The sequence below is a fragment of the Carassius auratus genome, unplaced genomic scaffold (assembly GCF_003368295.1).
Source record: "Carassius auratus strain Wakin unplaced genomic scaffold, ASM336829v1 scaf_tig00217757, whole genome shotgun sequence".
Classification (NCBI taxonomy): Eukaryota; Metazoa; Chordata; class Actinopteri; order Cypriniformes; family Cyprinidae; genus Carassius; species Carassius auratus.
This window is the reverse complement of record NW_020529228.1, coordinates 27,096-43,675: the sequence shown is the minus strand read 5'-3', so window position 1 is coordinate 43,675 and position 16,580 is coordinate 27,096. Positions and strand designations below refer to the sequence as shown.

General features: G+C 37.1%; 1 protein-coding gene across 2 annotated transcripts in view; it reads left to right on the top strand.

Moving 5' to 3' along the window:
* The first annotated feature begins 4,599 nt into the window (after positions 1–4,599).
* Positions 4,600–16,580, top strand: part of LOC113102748 (sodium leak channel non-selective protein-like) — a 19,524-nt gene continuing 7,543 nt past the window's right edge. The window contains exons 1-16 of one of the 2 annotated variants that reach the window (XM_026265853.1): positions 4,600–4,813; positions 5,049–5,190; positions 5,463–5,536; positions 8,166–8,267; positions 8,387–8,456; positions 8,580–8,671; positions 9,101–9,223; positions 9,395–9,451; positions 10,297–10,417; positions 11,017–11,148; positions 11,538–11,705; positions 12,140–12,244; positions 12,338–12,444; positions 13,753–13,873; positions 13,965–14,063; positions 14,155–14,248. In XM_026265853.1, coding sequence (XP_026121638.1) covers positions 4,764–4,813; positions 5,049–5,190; positions 5,463–5,536; positions 8,166–8,267; positions 8,387–8,456; positions 8,580–8,671; positions 9,101–9,223; positions 9,395–9,451; positions 10,297–10,417; positions 11,017–11,148; positions 11,538–11,705; positions 12,140–12,244; positions 12,338–12,444; positions 13,753–13,873; positions 13,965–14,063; positions 14,155–14,248 — 1,657 coding nt within the window. In that variant the 5' untranslated portion in view covers positions 4,600–4,763. The remainder of the gene's footprint in view (positions 4,814–5,048; positions 5,191–5,462; positions 5,537–8,165; positions 8,268–8,386; positions 8,457–8,579; positions 8,672–9,100; positions 9,224–9,394; positions 9,452–10,296; positions 10,418–11,016; positions 11,149–11,537; positions 11,706–12,139; positions 12,245–12,337; positions 12,445–13,752; positions 13,874–13,964; positions 14,064–14,154; positions 14,249–16,580) is intronic. The other variant, XM_026265854.1, reaches the window with a different exon arrangement.

Below are 16,580 nucleotides of genomic sequence, written 5' to 3'. Positions count from 1 at the left end.
AATGTTGTTTTGGGCCCCATTGACTTTCATTGTATGGACAAAATTAATTCATTAATTTATTCATGTTCGTTCAAAACATCTTATTTTGTGGTCCACAGAAGAAAGTTATACGGGTTTGAAATGATATGAGAATGAATACACCATGACAGTATTTTCAGTTTTATGTGTTCTATATCTTTTATTTCTGTTTCAGGCTGTAGACTTTTGAGCCTGACATGTCAAATATTCTGGTTCTTTTTAAAACCGATATGGGATTATGTCTGCCGACGCCGTCTCTGAAGGTCACACTCACACACACACACACACACACACACCGTTAGACATTATTACATGTGTTTACATTAGCTCTCCACTGTTTTATGGTGACCTAACTGGAGCATAAATGTATCTAATGGCCTGTATAGTAAATTTGTGGGACGGTGACATACAGATTTGTAGACCCACCAATCATTCATGACGCTGGGAGCACAGCGCACTATTATAGGCTCCTTTGTGAATGTGCCACAGACCACGCAGCAATTGGTCAATATCCCAGACCCTTGTCTGCTTTAAAGGTCGGGGATTGGAGAATAGCCTAGTATGGTTCACCTGAGCTTGAAATTGGAAGAATATGTGAATGGGAGTGAATGGAGCAGCCTAATGTGTCCGAAGGCCAAAACATTCATTTCAGATGCACGGCTCCCGCTTCTGTGATTTATGGAAAATGCTACATATGATTCATCATTATGAAGAGTTATGGCCATATGCCATTTTTACAACAACAACAACAACAACAACAACAACAAAAAAATGCATTACATGCAGACCTTCCACAAGCCATCAGGAAAAAAAAAAAAACCATACAGCTAGCTACAGGCAGTAATGTAGAGATGCAAATCAGCATGATGTGTTGCACTGTATGCAATGTATGTGAGCCCATATCATTTTGCCTGTTTGATATTGATCTGTTTATTGATCATGGTGGATTTCACTTTCTGGCTGTGCTGATTGAATTTGGCTTTCCCTTCCTCTTCAGCACTCCATCACATGTACTTACCACCTCTACTTACCATCTTGAAAATGAAAATGAAAAGATCTGTCATCATTTAGTCTCCCTCACATAAATTCAAACCAGTATGGCTTTCTTTTTTCTGTTGAACACAAATTAGATATTTTGCAGCAGTATTATTTATATACAATTTTGTATTTTACAATTTTTCAATTAAATTAAAGGCAATTAAATTACCTTTCATACAGTGTGTAACAGCTCTAAGTGAATGAAAGCATCCTGCAAAGTTTTAAATCTGAAAGTGCACCGTGTAGAAAGTTATTGTCAAGGGTCGATTCTGAATTATTGAAACAAGTCATTTTTAAAACAAATCCCAAAACTTTTCAAGTTGACGTAAACATTAAACATTAGCATACTGGCTGCCCACTTATTGGTCTTTTAGCGTTGGTCTGAATCAAAATGAAAATTCATTCTTTGCCACTAGGTGGCACTTTTGGACCGGTAAAAATAGCGTTTTCCCCATTAATGCTGTTCACAAAGCAGCACTTCACTCCCAAACGCTGCACTATCAGGTATTACAGGCATACACCCAGCGCAATGCGGCACAGTGCAAGTGTTTTTGCTAGTTTCAGCCCGGAGCAGTTCTTATTTTCACATACTGCACCACGTGTGTATGGACCAAATGCATTTGTACCCATTTGTGTGCTCATGGGCATGCTGGTCTAAAAATGAGGTGTGTTTAGGCACATTGTTGGCGCATTGCTGTTTTGAGGAACTGAAAATATATTGTGTAGGCTACATAAATACATAAATATAAAAATGCCTACAAGTCATAATGGAAAGTCATTGCATGTTTCAGAACTAGGCTACCTATTTGCTCGTGCACATTCAGCCCTGTTTCCTTTCTGGAGATGCGTTCTGTCTTTGCGCTAGCAAATTTCACTGTGTAAATAGTCATGGCACGAGCACAACTGGTTCTTAAAGGGAATGGGAGATGAGACACTGATTGATTTATTCCATATTACGCCCAAAAAACACCCATTACCCATTAAGAGAATAGGGACAACCCATTTCGACCATCCGCCCAGGCCTACCAACCGTTTTCCCGTCGTTAAACTAGCAAAAGTCGATTCGGACATGCCATGAGTGTACCTGCGCCGTGCGCTTTAGACCATACGCTTAGATCGTTAAAATAGGGCCCCAAGACATTAATCAGAAGATTTGTTTCAAGACATTTGACATGTTTCCATCCTGAAATCTTATGTTGGTTGAACTATTTTTTACGCACCTCATCCCGAATCTTCCATTGCAAATTCCAAAACATTATGTTAGAGCTAACAACAGAGACTCGAGCCACTAATATGCAGGCTAATTCAGTAATGCAGTTATAAGAGGGAGAGAGAGAGAGATTAAGCGCATGTTAATACCTGCGTCTATGCGTTTCTCAGCAGTGTTCAGCAGCAGCGTCTATTATTAATAGCGAATCTTTAAGTGAAACTGCTTCAAGAACCTGGCTACTGAGAAATGTCATGTAGCTTTTCAGTTGCGAAACTATTTTTATTGATACATTTGCGGTACTTTGCTGACAAGAAGTTTCTGTTCGTGTATCACTTACATAAAAATGTCTTCAGATTTCGAGTCCATTGTGATTAATTGTGAAACACCTTGTTTTATCATACCAGATTGGAATAAACAGGAAGGCTGATGTGTGGCGTTGCAAAGATGGGAGGATTCTTCACATTAGCTATTTATATTAGAGTGATGTAAATTGTGTTGGTATTAGTTAGGAGTGCCTGTTCTCTCTGCAGTGCTCCATGTCGTGTGTGTCTCTGTGTGAGAGCTAATCAGAGGCTGTTGCCAAGTAAAGAGCATAGTTGAAGCCACCCCACAGAGTGTAGAGCTATTGATTAGAGCCTTGGGGACATGTAAGGTTTCAAGCACACACTCTTTTACAATAAAGTTGCCTTAAAACAAATGTAGATTATTTTTTTGAATAGGAGACAAGGAAATCCAACTTTGCTTTAGTGCAGACTAAACTGTTTATATATATATATATATATATATATATATATATATATATATATATATATATATATATATATATATATATATATATATGTTTTCCATCAAGAAGCACAGCAAATGGTTGGTTTCCCTATGTATTTTTCTGACTTAAGTACTATTCTGTATCCAGCTTCTGCAATAAATGCAAGGTTGCTGAGGGGGTGTTGTATAGTTTTTATTTATTTGTTTATGTATAGGTGAACATCCGGGATCCGGGATCTAGGTGTAGAGGCAGAACATATGTTATCACTGGGAATTAAAAATCTAGCGTGAAAGGGATAGAGGTGAAGTTGTGTGTCCCCTACCCCTTTTTTATCTGTACTTACATATGCGTATTTCTTTAATATTTCTTTGAATTATGTTTGTGGAATGTTATGTATTCTGTGATTTTATTTTTATTTCAGTTATTTATTCTATCCCTTTCTCTGTATTTTGCTGTTTTGTTTTTATTTTGTTGCATTATTATACTTATTGTTATAAATGATCCCAGTTATTGCTTAGAAACGCATTCCTTTTGGATTCCTTTTTAACTTTTCAAAATGGCCACAAACACTGGTCCAGACTGATTTTATGCACTTTTTGGCTACATTATCACGTTTGGTTTGAGTAGCTGTTAACTCTCAGCCCAATACATTGAAATTATCAAGATCCATGTTGAGCACATTTTCTTTTGGCTCAAGCACCAAAAGCATTGTTCTTACTGCAGACAGGCTCTCAGCAACATTAGCAAAACAACATTTAGTCTCCACTGTAGTGCTTCACTTCCAGCACAGTTCACTCACAATTTACTGTGAATACATACCAAGTTAAATATGAGTTAACTTGCAAGAAGGATAAACATGGTTTGTGCCAACCACTGTTTTGTGTCTAATAAATAAATAAGAAATAAATAAGAAATAAATAAGAAATGTAAAAATTGGGTTGTACTGTTGGGTTTCCATTTGATGTCAATGTAAAATGTGGATCCTGAAGCAAAACAAGTTGATAGCCAGTGTTGAAATGGACGGATAACTGCATTGAGACTGTGCGCTGCTGCCATCTTTAGACAGCCTAGCAGAACAGCAGTCTGTTAGCATAACATTTTGCTTTTAAATCCTGCCAAACGAACATCTTGTTCTCCATTTTTTTTTACTTAAGATTTAAATTAATTAGAAATTAGTTTTATTGTTTTAGTAAATCAAACTGTAATTACATGTTTTTTCAATCCATAGGGACTTTAATGTATTCCTCTCTTCGGACAGGAGAATGAAAAGTAATCCTCTAGCTTGCTCCGGCCTAATCATCTGAGGCCTTTATGTTTCTTGATAGACATGAAGAAAGATAAAAGGTTATGGCACATAAAGTCAGTTAAACATCAGAGGGCCACATTAATTCAGAGCAGTGCACCATATAGGCTAACCCCTTCCTCTCTCACCACTAGAAGTGAGGAACTGAATTTAAATTTCACATCTTTGCATTCCGCTAGTTTGCAAAAGGGACAGTCAGAAGTAGAGATGGTCAACTTATGTCAATTTTGGACTGTCCACCAAATGTTTTGAGGGCTATGTGGCCCCAACAGAGTCTCTCAGTTGAGTCACAGAACTAGACATTTGTTTCAAGAGAGTCTTCTGGCTTCTCTCCACAGCTGAAACAGAGCGAAGCCAATGCTGATACGAAAGAGAAACTTCCTCTGCGATTACGGATCTTTGAGAAGTTCCCCAATCGACCACAGATGGTGAAAATCTCCAAGCTGCCATCAGACTTCACTGTGCCCAGAATCAGGTACTGTGTGCACCGAATAATACCTCAAATCTTCTAAATGTTTGAAGAGAGAGAAAAAAAGGAGGCTTCCAAACCATATATATGAGAAAGAGTGTCATCGGACTCTCTCGGTGGTGGCTTTTACTTACTTATTCCCTGACACTGCATGCCTACTACTTCGTCCTCAAGAATCCTCTGAAAATGTGAAGTCCCTTGTGTGTTTGCGTGTGACTGTTTGGTAATGTGTGTGCTGCAGGGAGAGCTTCATGAAGCAGTTCATTGACCGACAGCAGCAGGACCCCAGCTGTCTGTTCCGTCGCCTTCCCTCAGCGTCGTCCTCATCCTGTGACCATTCCAAGAGATCTGCCATTGAAGATAATAAATACATAGATCAGAAGGTACCAGACTCCATCCCTCCCACGGTCTGCCCCCTCAATACACACAGGGACTGAACAGTGCATTCATGAATGTTCTGAAAGGAACAAATCTGTTTCCCACGCAACAAGACTTGCATAACTACATTTTGTTGATTACATTCGGATGTTTTTGCTTGCTGATATCAAATTCAGCTTTACCCATATAATAATAACTGTTTGCAAATAAATCCATCTAAATTGTACTGTGTATTGATCCATGTCTCCTGTGTGCCTAAACTGCTTTTTCTTCCTAGCTCCGAAAGTCAGTATTTAGCATCCGGGCTCGTAACCTCATGGAAAAGGAAACCACTGTCAATAAAATTCTGCGGTGAGCTTGTGATCTTCTCCCAGCATTTTTTTAATCTATTTATTGCATATAAGCTTTATTTATTTTATTTTATCTTATATGATTATATGATTATATATATACATATATATATATATATATATATATATATATATATATATATATATATATGTATATATATATATATATATGTATATATATGTATATATATATATATAAACACATTCACCGACAGAGACTGATATTTTTATTATAGTATGCACATCCTAGCAAGGCTACTGATTTATTATTTTAAGTCATTTTTAAAAAAAATCATTGCTAATCAATGTGCAAACATATTTATAGTCCTAACTTTTTTTTTTAATGTTCATGTTCTGATAATTGAATTCAGTGTGTTATTGAATAAGACAGATTTTTTCTTCAGCCTGAAATTTTCAAATGCTTTGTCATGCATTGTACAATCTCATGAATAATTGTAACAATAGTTAATACAATATAACACTTATCAGTTAATTATTACACTATGCTTTTTAAATTATTATATTATGTTATAATTATTTACAACAAGATTATGTGTTACAATGCAAAATATGAATAATTATAATGCATTAGACCATTTAATAACCCTTTATAATGCATTATACATAAAGACTTTAAGTAAAAGGTTACCAGATATTTATTCATATTATAGATGTGTGATGGGAGTAGTAATACAGCTTTGCTTTGTTCTCTAGCAGCTTTGGGCAAAAACACATTCATTCCTATGCAGGGTTAATATGTTTTGATTTCGATCCTCCATTTCCATGATTTCGACTCCATGTTTGTCATCCAGCCAGCCCGGCAGTCGGAGCAGATAATGGCGTCTCCATATCAATACAACTGGTAGTGGGTCACCTGTGAGCATGAATGAACAAATTATTATTTAAAAATCTGGCAGCGATGCAACCACATATTCCAAGTTTGCATCAACCGCTCTCGCCTCCGTCGTTTAGTTTCAGATCACGTCAATGCCGTCCCCTCCTCCCTTGTGTTATATACACACACACAAATACACACACTCATACACCTCACCTTGACCACCCCTCCTCCTCCAGCTAAGTAGACAGACTGCACATCAGTATCCATCCCACGTCGTCTGTGCTGTCTGGGGCATTCAGTCTGTCTGCATACACACATGCGCACACACACATCCCTCATCAGCCAAGCACTCATCACTCTGAGTGGCCATAAATAAGGGCGACGTGTTCTCTTGAAGCTGAAATTGTCATTAGCTGTGTTCTGGTACATGACTCTGCAATTAATGGACAATAGAGAGGCGGTGGTGAGCAGACGGCTTTTCAAAGCATACATAGATCAGCACTGATTTAGAGCAAAAACAGCCAATGGGATCACAGCGGCGGAACAATCTCCCACTACCAATTATAGCAACAGCCTCACCAGTCACATTTCATCTCTAGACATAGCTTTGGAAGATTTGCTTTTTTTAAAAACTGTCAGAAAGCACCACAAGGGGCTTCTTGACTATTCCTTCACACAGATCTCTTGTCCTTTTAAAAAAGTGTTGCAAGCCCAAAGTAATAAATATATTTATAGTGGTTTTATTTCAGTTTAGTTAGATTTGTTTCTGCATTACATGAAACTGAAATGTAATGTGATAAATGTGCAGAGATATGATTTTTCAGTCAGTTACATTTAAAGATAAAATTATGGTTCATTTAATTCATTTCATTATGTGCACTAAACATTAAACGTTATAGTATGATTCTATTTTAAATTTAAAGAGTTAAATCAACCAAATATTGTGCCTAAATTCGGTATGTTGTTAAATAAATCAGCATTAACTCTTGTGAAAACACAAACAGGGTCACTTGCTGAGAATGTCCCACATGCATACAGAAAGTTACTTCGGTATAAATGGAGTCAACTGAGTGATCATCATCTACGTTTTGTAATTTTTGGCAGAAGTGGAAGTGGAGCCTAGTCGGCATATTACCTCATATACCTATACTAAACATGCCAAATCTTTCCTAGGAGATGAATTCCCTCCTACTGCTTCATCTTCTCCTCACTGTTAGCCTGAGTTTTTAGTGCACCACAGGTCACATTTGACCACTCTGAAAAAGGATTAATTAGTTTCCTCTCCATGGGCGCCCCATTCCTTAGAACTGTTTCCACCTGCACAACACAGTGTTAGCTAATAAGAACCATCTGCTGTGTCGGATGTACAACAGCGTACATGACAGACAGTAGTGGCACAGCTTAAGGGTTGTTGTTCACTGAAACACTTCACACTATCCTATACATTTACAGAAGGTATAGTAAAAAAAAAAAAAAAATGCATTTGTAATACCCCGAAAAATGAAAACCTTTTGCTTTTGTAATTTGAATGATTTCTAAGATTTCTAAAAAAATTGTGGAAATAATTTAGAATAGGACTTCAAAATGGAGATAGTTATTAGATTTTGATGCATAAACTGCTTAAATGAAGCATGCACAGTAAGAAATTAAATAAAAGCCTATTTGGATTTAATGTCTTAATATTAGATGGACAATACAACAAGTATCATAGATGCAAGTTTTCTCAAAGAATACCACACTGTTTGTCTTTTTCTGTTGACCTAGTTGTGGTTTGTCTGTGTTAATTTTTCAGAGCCTGCACTAGACAACGCATGCTGAGTGGCTCTTTTGAGGGTCAGCCAACAAAAGAGAGATCCATACTCAGTGTCCAGCACCACATCCGCCAAGAACGCCGGTTAGGAAAGCACATTAACATGCTTTCACATACTAATCTTATTAATTTATATAAGGATTAATGGATTGATGTACACTATAGTCATAAAATGCATTATATTATACTACTTTTTGGCATAGGTCCCTCAGGCATGGCTCTACCAGCCAGAGAATCAGTAGAGGGAAATCCCTGGAAACACTCACTCAGGATGTGCGTACACACACACATACAAACACACACACACACACACACACACACACACATCACCGAGTAATAGCTGACAGCACTATCTGTGACTATCTGTGATCTCTGACATGTGTGTGAACTCTTCAGCACTCCACCACGGTCCGCTACCGTAACGCCCAGCGGGAGGACAGTGAAATCAAGATGATACAAGAGAAAAAGGAGCAGGCTGAGATGAAACGGTATTTCTGACACTCCATACACTTGCCTTGGCATGCGGTCAGTCGAACAGATCTTATCCCCCCAAACAAAACATGCCATGTGGGAGTTATTACACCATATCTTTCTCTAATACTGTATGCTGATGGTGGCTTAGTGCCATCAGTGTATGACAACAAGACATATTGCAAGGAAGCAAAGCTTTTGTTTTAAGTCGGCTGAATTTATTTGCTGTATTCAGAGGGCAAGAAGGGACTGTAAAAGAGAGATCAGATCACATTTTAGCTGATTTACAGATAGAGTACACTAAAAGAACTAGTAAGGTCCATTCTGTGCATCCTATATCTTTCTGTCTTTTCCTTACTTTAATAAAACTTAGAAAAGCAGTGTTTGCTGAATATGAGATTTCAAAATGATTTATTGTTAAGCCCAGAATGTTTTTTTCCCCCCAGAAAAGTCCAAGAGGAAGAACTCCGGGAAAACCATCCATACTTTGACAAGCCACTCTTCATCGTTGGTAGAGAGCATCGCTTCCGAAACTTTTGCCGAATGATTGTGCGAGCCCGTTTCAATGTGTAAGGCCAAAGCAAATAGAAATCCACTGCAGTATATGATTAGTTACAGCAGCATTTTCATACGCCTCAATGAGATGACTAATCCTTTGGTACCATAATCACTGAAAAAATGCCATGTTGTTTCACAAACTGTTGTGTGTGTGTGTGTGGTAATGGGCTTTTTATGAATAGGTCAAAAACGGATCCCAATACAGGCGCAGTGAACAGCACAAAATACCATCAATTATAGTAAGTTCATAAATGTTTAGGGCCTGTGCACCATGATAGCCTGGTAATATACACAATTCAATATACAAAAAAAAGGATTACAGCTTACACCGGCATCTTACTTTTGCCACAAATCATTTACAATTTATGTCATTTAAATGAAATAATAATATATTAATTGTAAAATATGAGTAAATTAGGTAACACTTTATTTTACGATGTTCTTGTTACAGGTTGCATGTACTTAATATTGTAATAATAATAAGTTATGCAAATTATGCAGTAATAAATTATGTATAATTACATGCAAGTGACTGTAAGACAAACCCTAATCCTAACCCTAACCATATAGTAAGTAAGTGCATGTGGTTAATTAATATTACTCTCTATTTAAATATATCATTACACTGTAACAAGGGCACCTTAAAATAAAGTGTAACCTTACATTATGAAATAATGAAAGAAAAAAATAAATAAATGTGCTTAATTGTCATGAAAATAATGTCTAAATAATGGTATTTCTTTCTTTTTATATATATATATATATATATATATATATATTTGATCTTAAAATATGACCTGCACACGTTTTCTTGAGATTCCCTCATTTATACATCTGTTTTGATTCTAGAAATGTAATATAAGAATGGGCTTTGGAAAGTTTTGATCTGTAAGACACGCCAGGCTGGGTTAGTGTGGGATTAGATGGAAACATAGGGCTTCAGTGTCCTAGCAGGATTTCACCAGTTTCAAAAGATCTGCAAAATGAAGACCAAGTTATGTAAGCTCAGACTGAAGTGTAGGAAGAATGCACATTTAACCTGCACTAAACCTTGCATGTGTATGCGTCTGTGTGTGTTCTCCAGTGATTTGCTGGGCTTGGTAACCTATCTGGACTGGGTGATGATCGTGGTCACCATCTGCTCATGCATTTCCATGATGTTTGAGTCCCCTTTTACTAGGGTCATGCATGTCCCTACCCTGCAGGTATTCTAAACCCAAATGGTCACCATTCTATCCCACACGCACATCCAACTAACTTTTTTACCCTGTAAATGTTCCTCATCTCTTTCCTAAAGGCTGGTCATCATGTCTCGCTTTTGTTGCAGTCCAGCACTTTTGATTGCCATGCTTAACTAGTTTTGCCCTTTTGAACACATTTGATAATGATCCCCACTGATTTAGTCTACTTCAGAGTTTAAGTTGACTTTGAAATTGAATGCATTTAGGGTGCCGCTGTTTTAAAGATCTTGTACTTTATGAAACAGAAAGTTGCGGCTGATTGACCTGACACTCTTGAAAGTCTTCTGTCTCTTTTTCTACACCACTGATTGAAACTCCACTTCAGACAGTCCAGGATGACCTGATCTTTACCTGATAAGGATATTTTCAAGAGCACAGAGAAAGATTTTTATCCTGGCAAGATTTTATGTTATGACACTCCCAGGCTCAAAAACTTCTCTATCTTACCAGAAGACAAAGAATTGTTAGGATAAAGCTTGCAAACCTTTAGTTAAGTTTTTATAAAAAACTGCTCTATGAAAAATGTTATTCTCTTGAACACTAAACCACCCCTTTCCCTGCAGATTGGAGAATACGTGTTTGTCATCTTCATGAGCATCGAGCTGAACCTGAAGATCATGGCAGATGGTCTGTTCTTCACTCCCACTGCAGTCATCCGAGACTTCGGTGGCGTCATGGACATCTTCATCTACTTAGTAAAACTCATTCTCAGCTCTCCTGTGAAAAACCCACTTTCTGACACAGCCTTCTAGCTGATTACTCACTTCTCTAATGAGGCTCTGAAGATTGGGTTTTAATGACCCTAAACAGCGTTTTATTTAAATGACCCAGTCACGTCAATTTAATCCTGTTTACTCATTTCGGAAGAATTCTGCCTGTCCCACATAAACATTATTTGCATTTAATAGAAAAGCCGACACTTCCACTGCTGACTATTGCATGAGTAATACATATTGCATTTCTATTAATAAAGCAATATAAATATGCCATAGAAAAATAATCTGCAGTTAGTGATTTCACATTCTTGATCAGAATTAAATGAAGATTTGTGGCCTTTAAGGTGATCTTTCTGCACACTCTGTAGGTCAGTCTGATCTTTCTATGCTGGCTACCAAACAATGTGCCCCCTGAGTCTGGTGCCCAGCTCCTCATGATGCTACGCTGCCTGCGCCCACTGCGTATATTTAAACTCGTGCCCCAAATGAGGAAGGTGGTTCGAGAGGTCATCAAGGGTTTCAAAGAGATCTTCTTGGTGAGTGAACAAATCGGCCCACTTCCTGCCTGTAGTTGCTCAATAAAAGGAGAACAGAGATGGCTGGCTGTTTGTTATTTCTTCTAAAAGATATATTTTGTGTACCTTTTTTTCCTGATGCTTTCTTAACTCTTTTTTTTTTGCATTTATAATTTAATTTACAATTATTTTTCAGTGTCTTTTTACATAATTTCCGTAGATATATATTTTGGAACAAGACGTTTGTGTTCTGAGTACTTACACTTTAATCTATAATGTTTCATACTCTCTTCATTGCAGTAGTTAAATGCAAGGCATTAACTATTTACAGACCTTCTTTATTAAAGCTTTGCTCCCCTTGGGTTATAGGGTTACTGTATATGAGAGTAATGCGCTGACCATATTTTATGGGAAAACCATTTTGCTTTAGACCGGATTATCGATTTCCCAAACAGGTCTCTATTCTTCTTCTGACACTAATGCTGGTGTTTGCAACCTTCGGGGTGCAACTCTTTGCTGGAAAACTTGCCAAATGTAATGATCCCCACATCTCCGATAAGGTACAATGCAATTCTTACAACTTTTCTAACTAAGTTCGGGGTGAAGGATCTTCTGTACTTCAGTTCAATTTTGTGCTTTGTTGACTTTTTCAGGAGGACTGCCATGGCATCTTTAGAATCAATGTGAGCATTTCAAAGAACCTGAATTTAAAGCTCAGGCCGGGTGAGAAGAAACCAGGTTTCTGGGTGCCAAGAGTTTGGTATGAAATGGAAAAGAATGTTCTCTATAGTTTTTTGTTTGTTTTTCAAATGTTCAAATTTATTGAACTATAATGCAATATAAAATGCAATATCTATTTTTACTTTAACAAATGAATAGATTTAAGTTGCATTTAAAAGCACTGAATAATCCAACACAAACTGAACCTGTCACATCTTCAGTGTTGAGGTCTTTTTGAGAAATCCCTGTAGTAACATCTCATCGGTGACAGCACAAACGAGTATGATAAATGCTCTCATCAGAAAAACAGCACCACATTTTCATCGTCTTTTATATGTATTTTCCCCATAAGCAGTAGTCAGTGTTGGAGTGCAGTTGTCGTAGGCACAGAGCAGGGGGCTGATATATCCTTCCCTCAGGCATAAACACAAACAACACAATCATACACCCACACACCAATGAGTCTGTTATTGCTCTAGAGATGTGGCAACAAAATGGCAAATTATTTGTGAGACCAGCAAAAGACACACATTGGTCCATAGCTGCTCTAGAGCAAGCAAGGTTTCTGCTAATGCTGAATAACAGAGAGAGAGAGAGAGAAAGGTTGTTGCTCTTTTATCTTTGTGTGCTTTGCGTGGTAACAGGAAAAGAGCAAGGCGTTTTATCCTTTTGGTATTGTGTTCGTGTTTAGCCCATAGAGCAGTGTCTAAAGTCCAGTCACACACACACGCACGCACGCACACACACACAGACACACACACACACAGAGAGAGACAGGCAGATAGACACCATAACATTTTTGGTACATTTTATGCCTGAGACTATAAGAAGGGAACAGCTGAATATTTCTTTCCCCCTTTTTTTTCTTGTTTTTTTTTTATGTTTTAAGAATAGTGGTACTTTATAACTCAAAAGATGAGTTGAGAAAATTATTTAGAAGTCACATTCAAAAATGCTTTCTGAATGTTCTTGGTTTCATGTCATCGCTTTAAATGTGATTATAACAATTAATGTCTGGTTCATATTTCAATAATATAAAATACAATTGACATATCTTTTTAGATATTTTTTTTCCATTGTGGTATTATTTTCATGACCATTACATACTACAAATACATCAGCAAATACATTGTATGCTTACAATTATACTTTACACATGTACTCTATATTTTAAATATTTAATTATTTTTCTGTCTTCGATTTATTTGGGGGAGCATTGGGGAGCAAGGAGAAAGTAAACATGCTCATGGAAATCACAATGGAAAATAAAAAAAAATTAAAACATGCTTAATATTCCAAGATAGACGGAAATAAAAATGACAAATATCTCTTGAAATGCTCTTTTTAGGGCAAACCCGCGAAACTTTAATTTTGATAATGTGGGCAATGCCATGCTGGCGCTGTTTGAAGTACTGTCACTGAAGGGCTGGGTGGAGGTGAGAGACGTCATCATACACAGAGTAGGACCAGTAAGTTACTTTTTTTAAGATACTAAACTGTATACTGAAATGATTGATCATGACTGCACTGTTAAGGACCTTTGATTGTCTCTTAAAACAGATTCATGGCATCTACATCCACGTCTTTGTGTTCTTGGGCTGTATGATTGGGCTCACTCTTTTTGTTGGTGTTGTCATAGCCAACTTTAATGAAAATAAGGTATGGATTTTTTCTTACTGTTAGTTGATTAGTAGCTACGGTAAGTTTATTGGCTGAACCCTGAACAGATGTGTTGGATGTTTTTGTTTAGGGCACTGCTCTTTTGACCGTGGATCAGAGGAGATGGGAAGATTTGAAAAGTCGACTGAAGATTGCTCAGCCCCTCCACCTCCCCCCACGTCCAGGTAAGTGCTCTCTTGAGGTCTATAGAAATACAATGTCAATTTATGCATCTGTTGTAGTTTGTGCACCGTCATGTGTTTGAGTATTTAAAAGTATCAAGAGAAACAGTGTACAGTAGTGATATTTTTTTATTAGTGCGGCACGGGACAAGACTTGATGGACTGGTGGAGACTTATGTTTGCGGGATGCGGGAGAATAATTAGGGTGTGCTCACACTAGGCAAACTTAACCCCCACAGCCTGGTTCGTTTGACTAGTGTGATCGCTCAGTTTAGCAGTCCCATTGTCCATGGCTCGGCTGGAAGAGGTGGGAAAGAATGCGGTTCAGTTATATATAGATGAGTGAGGGCTAACCGCCCCGGAGCGCAGATCTGATACATGCTGCATGGTTGCATGAATATTTATTAGTAGAAAAAGCAATATATTGTTAGAAGGTCATGTGTTACCACATCATACGACTCAAAATAATAAACCACAAGTTAATAAAACAATGCACTCCACTGTGCTAAGCAAGCACTTTGCTGTCTTCACGTGCTATCGGAAACATACGTTTTCCCATCTATGAAGTGGTGATTACAAGCTTGTTGCATTCTTTTCAGTGGTTTGTGAATGCTGATGCTTAGCTTAAATAATTTGATCGAAAGCATCCCCTCCTGTGACCCATGATTTGTAAGTATGTTTATTCAGAGCCAGTGAGCAATGGACTTTCATAATAATAAAAAAACGCGTTAACGCACAATAAAATAATTATAGGCGTTAATCAATTAATGCGTTAATGCAATAATAATGTGTTAACCTGCCCAGCCCTAATTTTAAATACATTGAAGTATAAACTACATCAGTTTGTTTGATTCAGAGCTATAATACTCATATTTTCTTTATCAAAGACATCTAAAGATTATTAAGAATAAAGTCTTATTTCAAAATGAATTTGAATCCTCCAAAATGGTCAAACAGCCACAAAAAAGTGACATGTTGGTGCACAGATAAACGTCACCAGAGCAGCAAGTGTATTATTCAGCAGCAGCCTCTCAGTCTCCCATCTCTTTCTTTCTCTCTATCCCTCCCTCCATCTTCTACTCTTCCTCTCCTGGCTAATGAGCCATCCATGTATTGCATGTGGTTCCTGAAGCATTTAATCAGCTCTCATCTGCTGTAGTAGAGAACAAACTAAATTTAAGCTTTCAGCGGTGGGTACACCCCCAAGGCAATCACACACTTGATAATAACCACTTCACTTTTGAGTCAGAAGTTATAGCTGCCTGTAGCATGAATGACTTTGGGCTCTGTGAGCACCTCGGAGCCAAAGAGAGAAGAGTGATTCTCTGTCTCACAAAGATTGAATGACTGATTGATTTGGCATCGCAGGTTCTGCGGTGACGGCGGTGGCTCGTTATGTTTTTATGTTAGACTGCCATTGGCTCGCCTGGAAACAGACACTTCAAAGACATGTTTCATAACAGCAGGAAAGAATAAACACAATTATCATAGTAGGCAATTATCCAGGCATATTTTATGTGGCAATTAGACACAAAATAATGCTCCAATCTACTGACAAGTTTGCATATTTTATTGATATGTTTTGAACCAAACTCCAAAGGCTGAAATGGACACATTTTTGGTACTTTTCTATTCTTTTTCAGTCATTAAGTACATCTGAGTTGTCCAATTATCTTTTTAACAACATGCAGCAGTTCTCTGTAAATTACAATAGAATTGTTCATCTGTGCTGCCTTTGTGAACAATGGGCTGAACCAATGGCTTTCGCTATCAGCATGGAAGCAGTGTGCTCTTCCTCCAGTACTGATAACTCCAATCAAATTTTGTTCAAACAAAACAAAATGCATTTTATGGGGTAACGCAACCGTTCTAATTAAAATTTCCCTCAAAGAGAGATCAAATTTGAATAATGGTTTACTTCCTTTCTTTTTTTCTTCTACCACTATCAAGTATAATTAACATCCATAAATTTAACCGGGCAGAGAATTCTCAAAACTACTGTACTACTACTATTTAACTATTTTTTTTTCTGTAATTATTTAGTTAGTTAGTTAGTTAGTTAGTTAATTAGTTAGCCAGGAGTGGTGTGCTAAATATTTTTCTAAGAAATGTATGATTTTTGATTAACCAATAAAAAAAATATAACAAAAATTTAAACCAAAAAGAGTAAAACCATTAAAAAAATGAATTGAAATAATTTAAACAAAGCTTAAATAACATATAATTGTTATATGAAAAACTTAAACTTACAAAAATAAAAATAAATTTGCCTTAGCAACTAAGTGAAATAAGTTGAAATTAAGCTCTAAAATTATATAAGCTCTAAAACAATAAT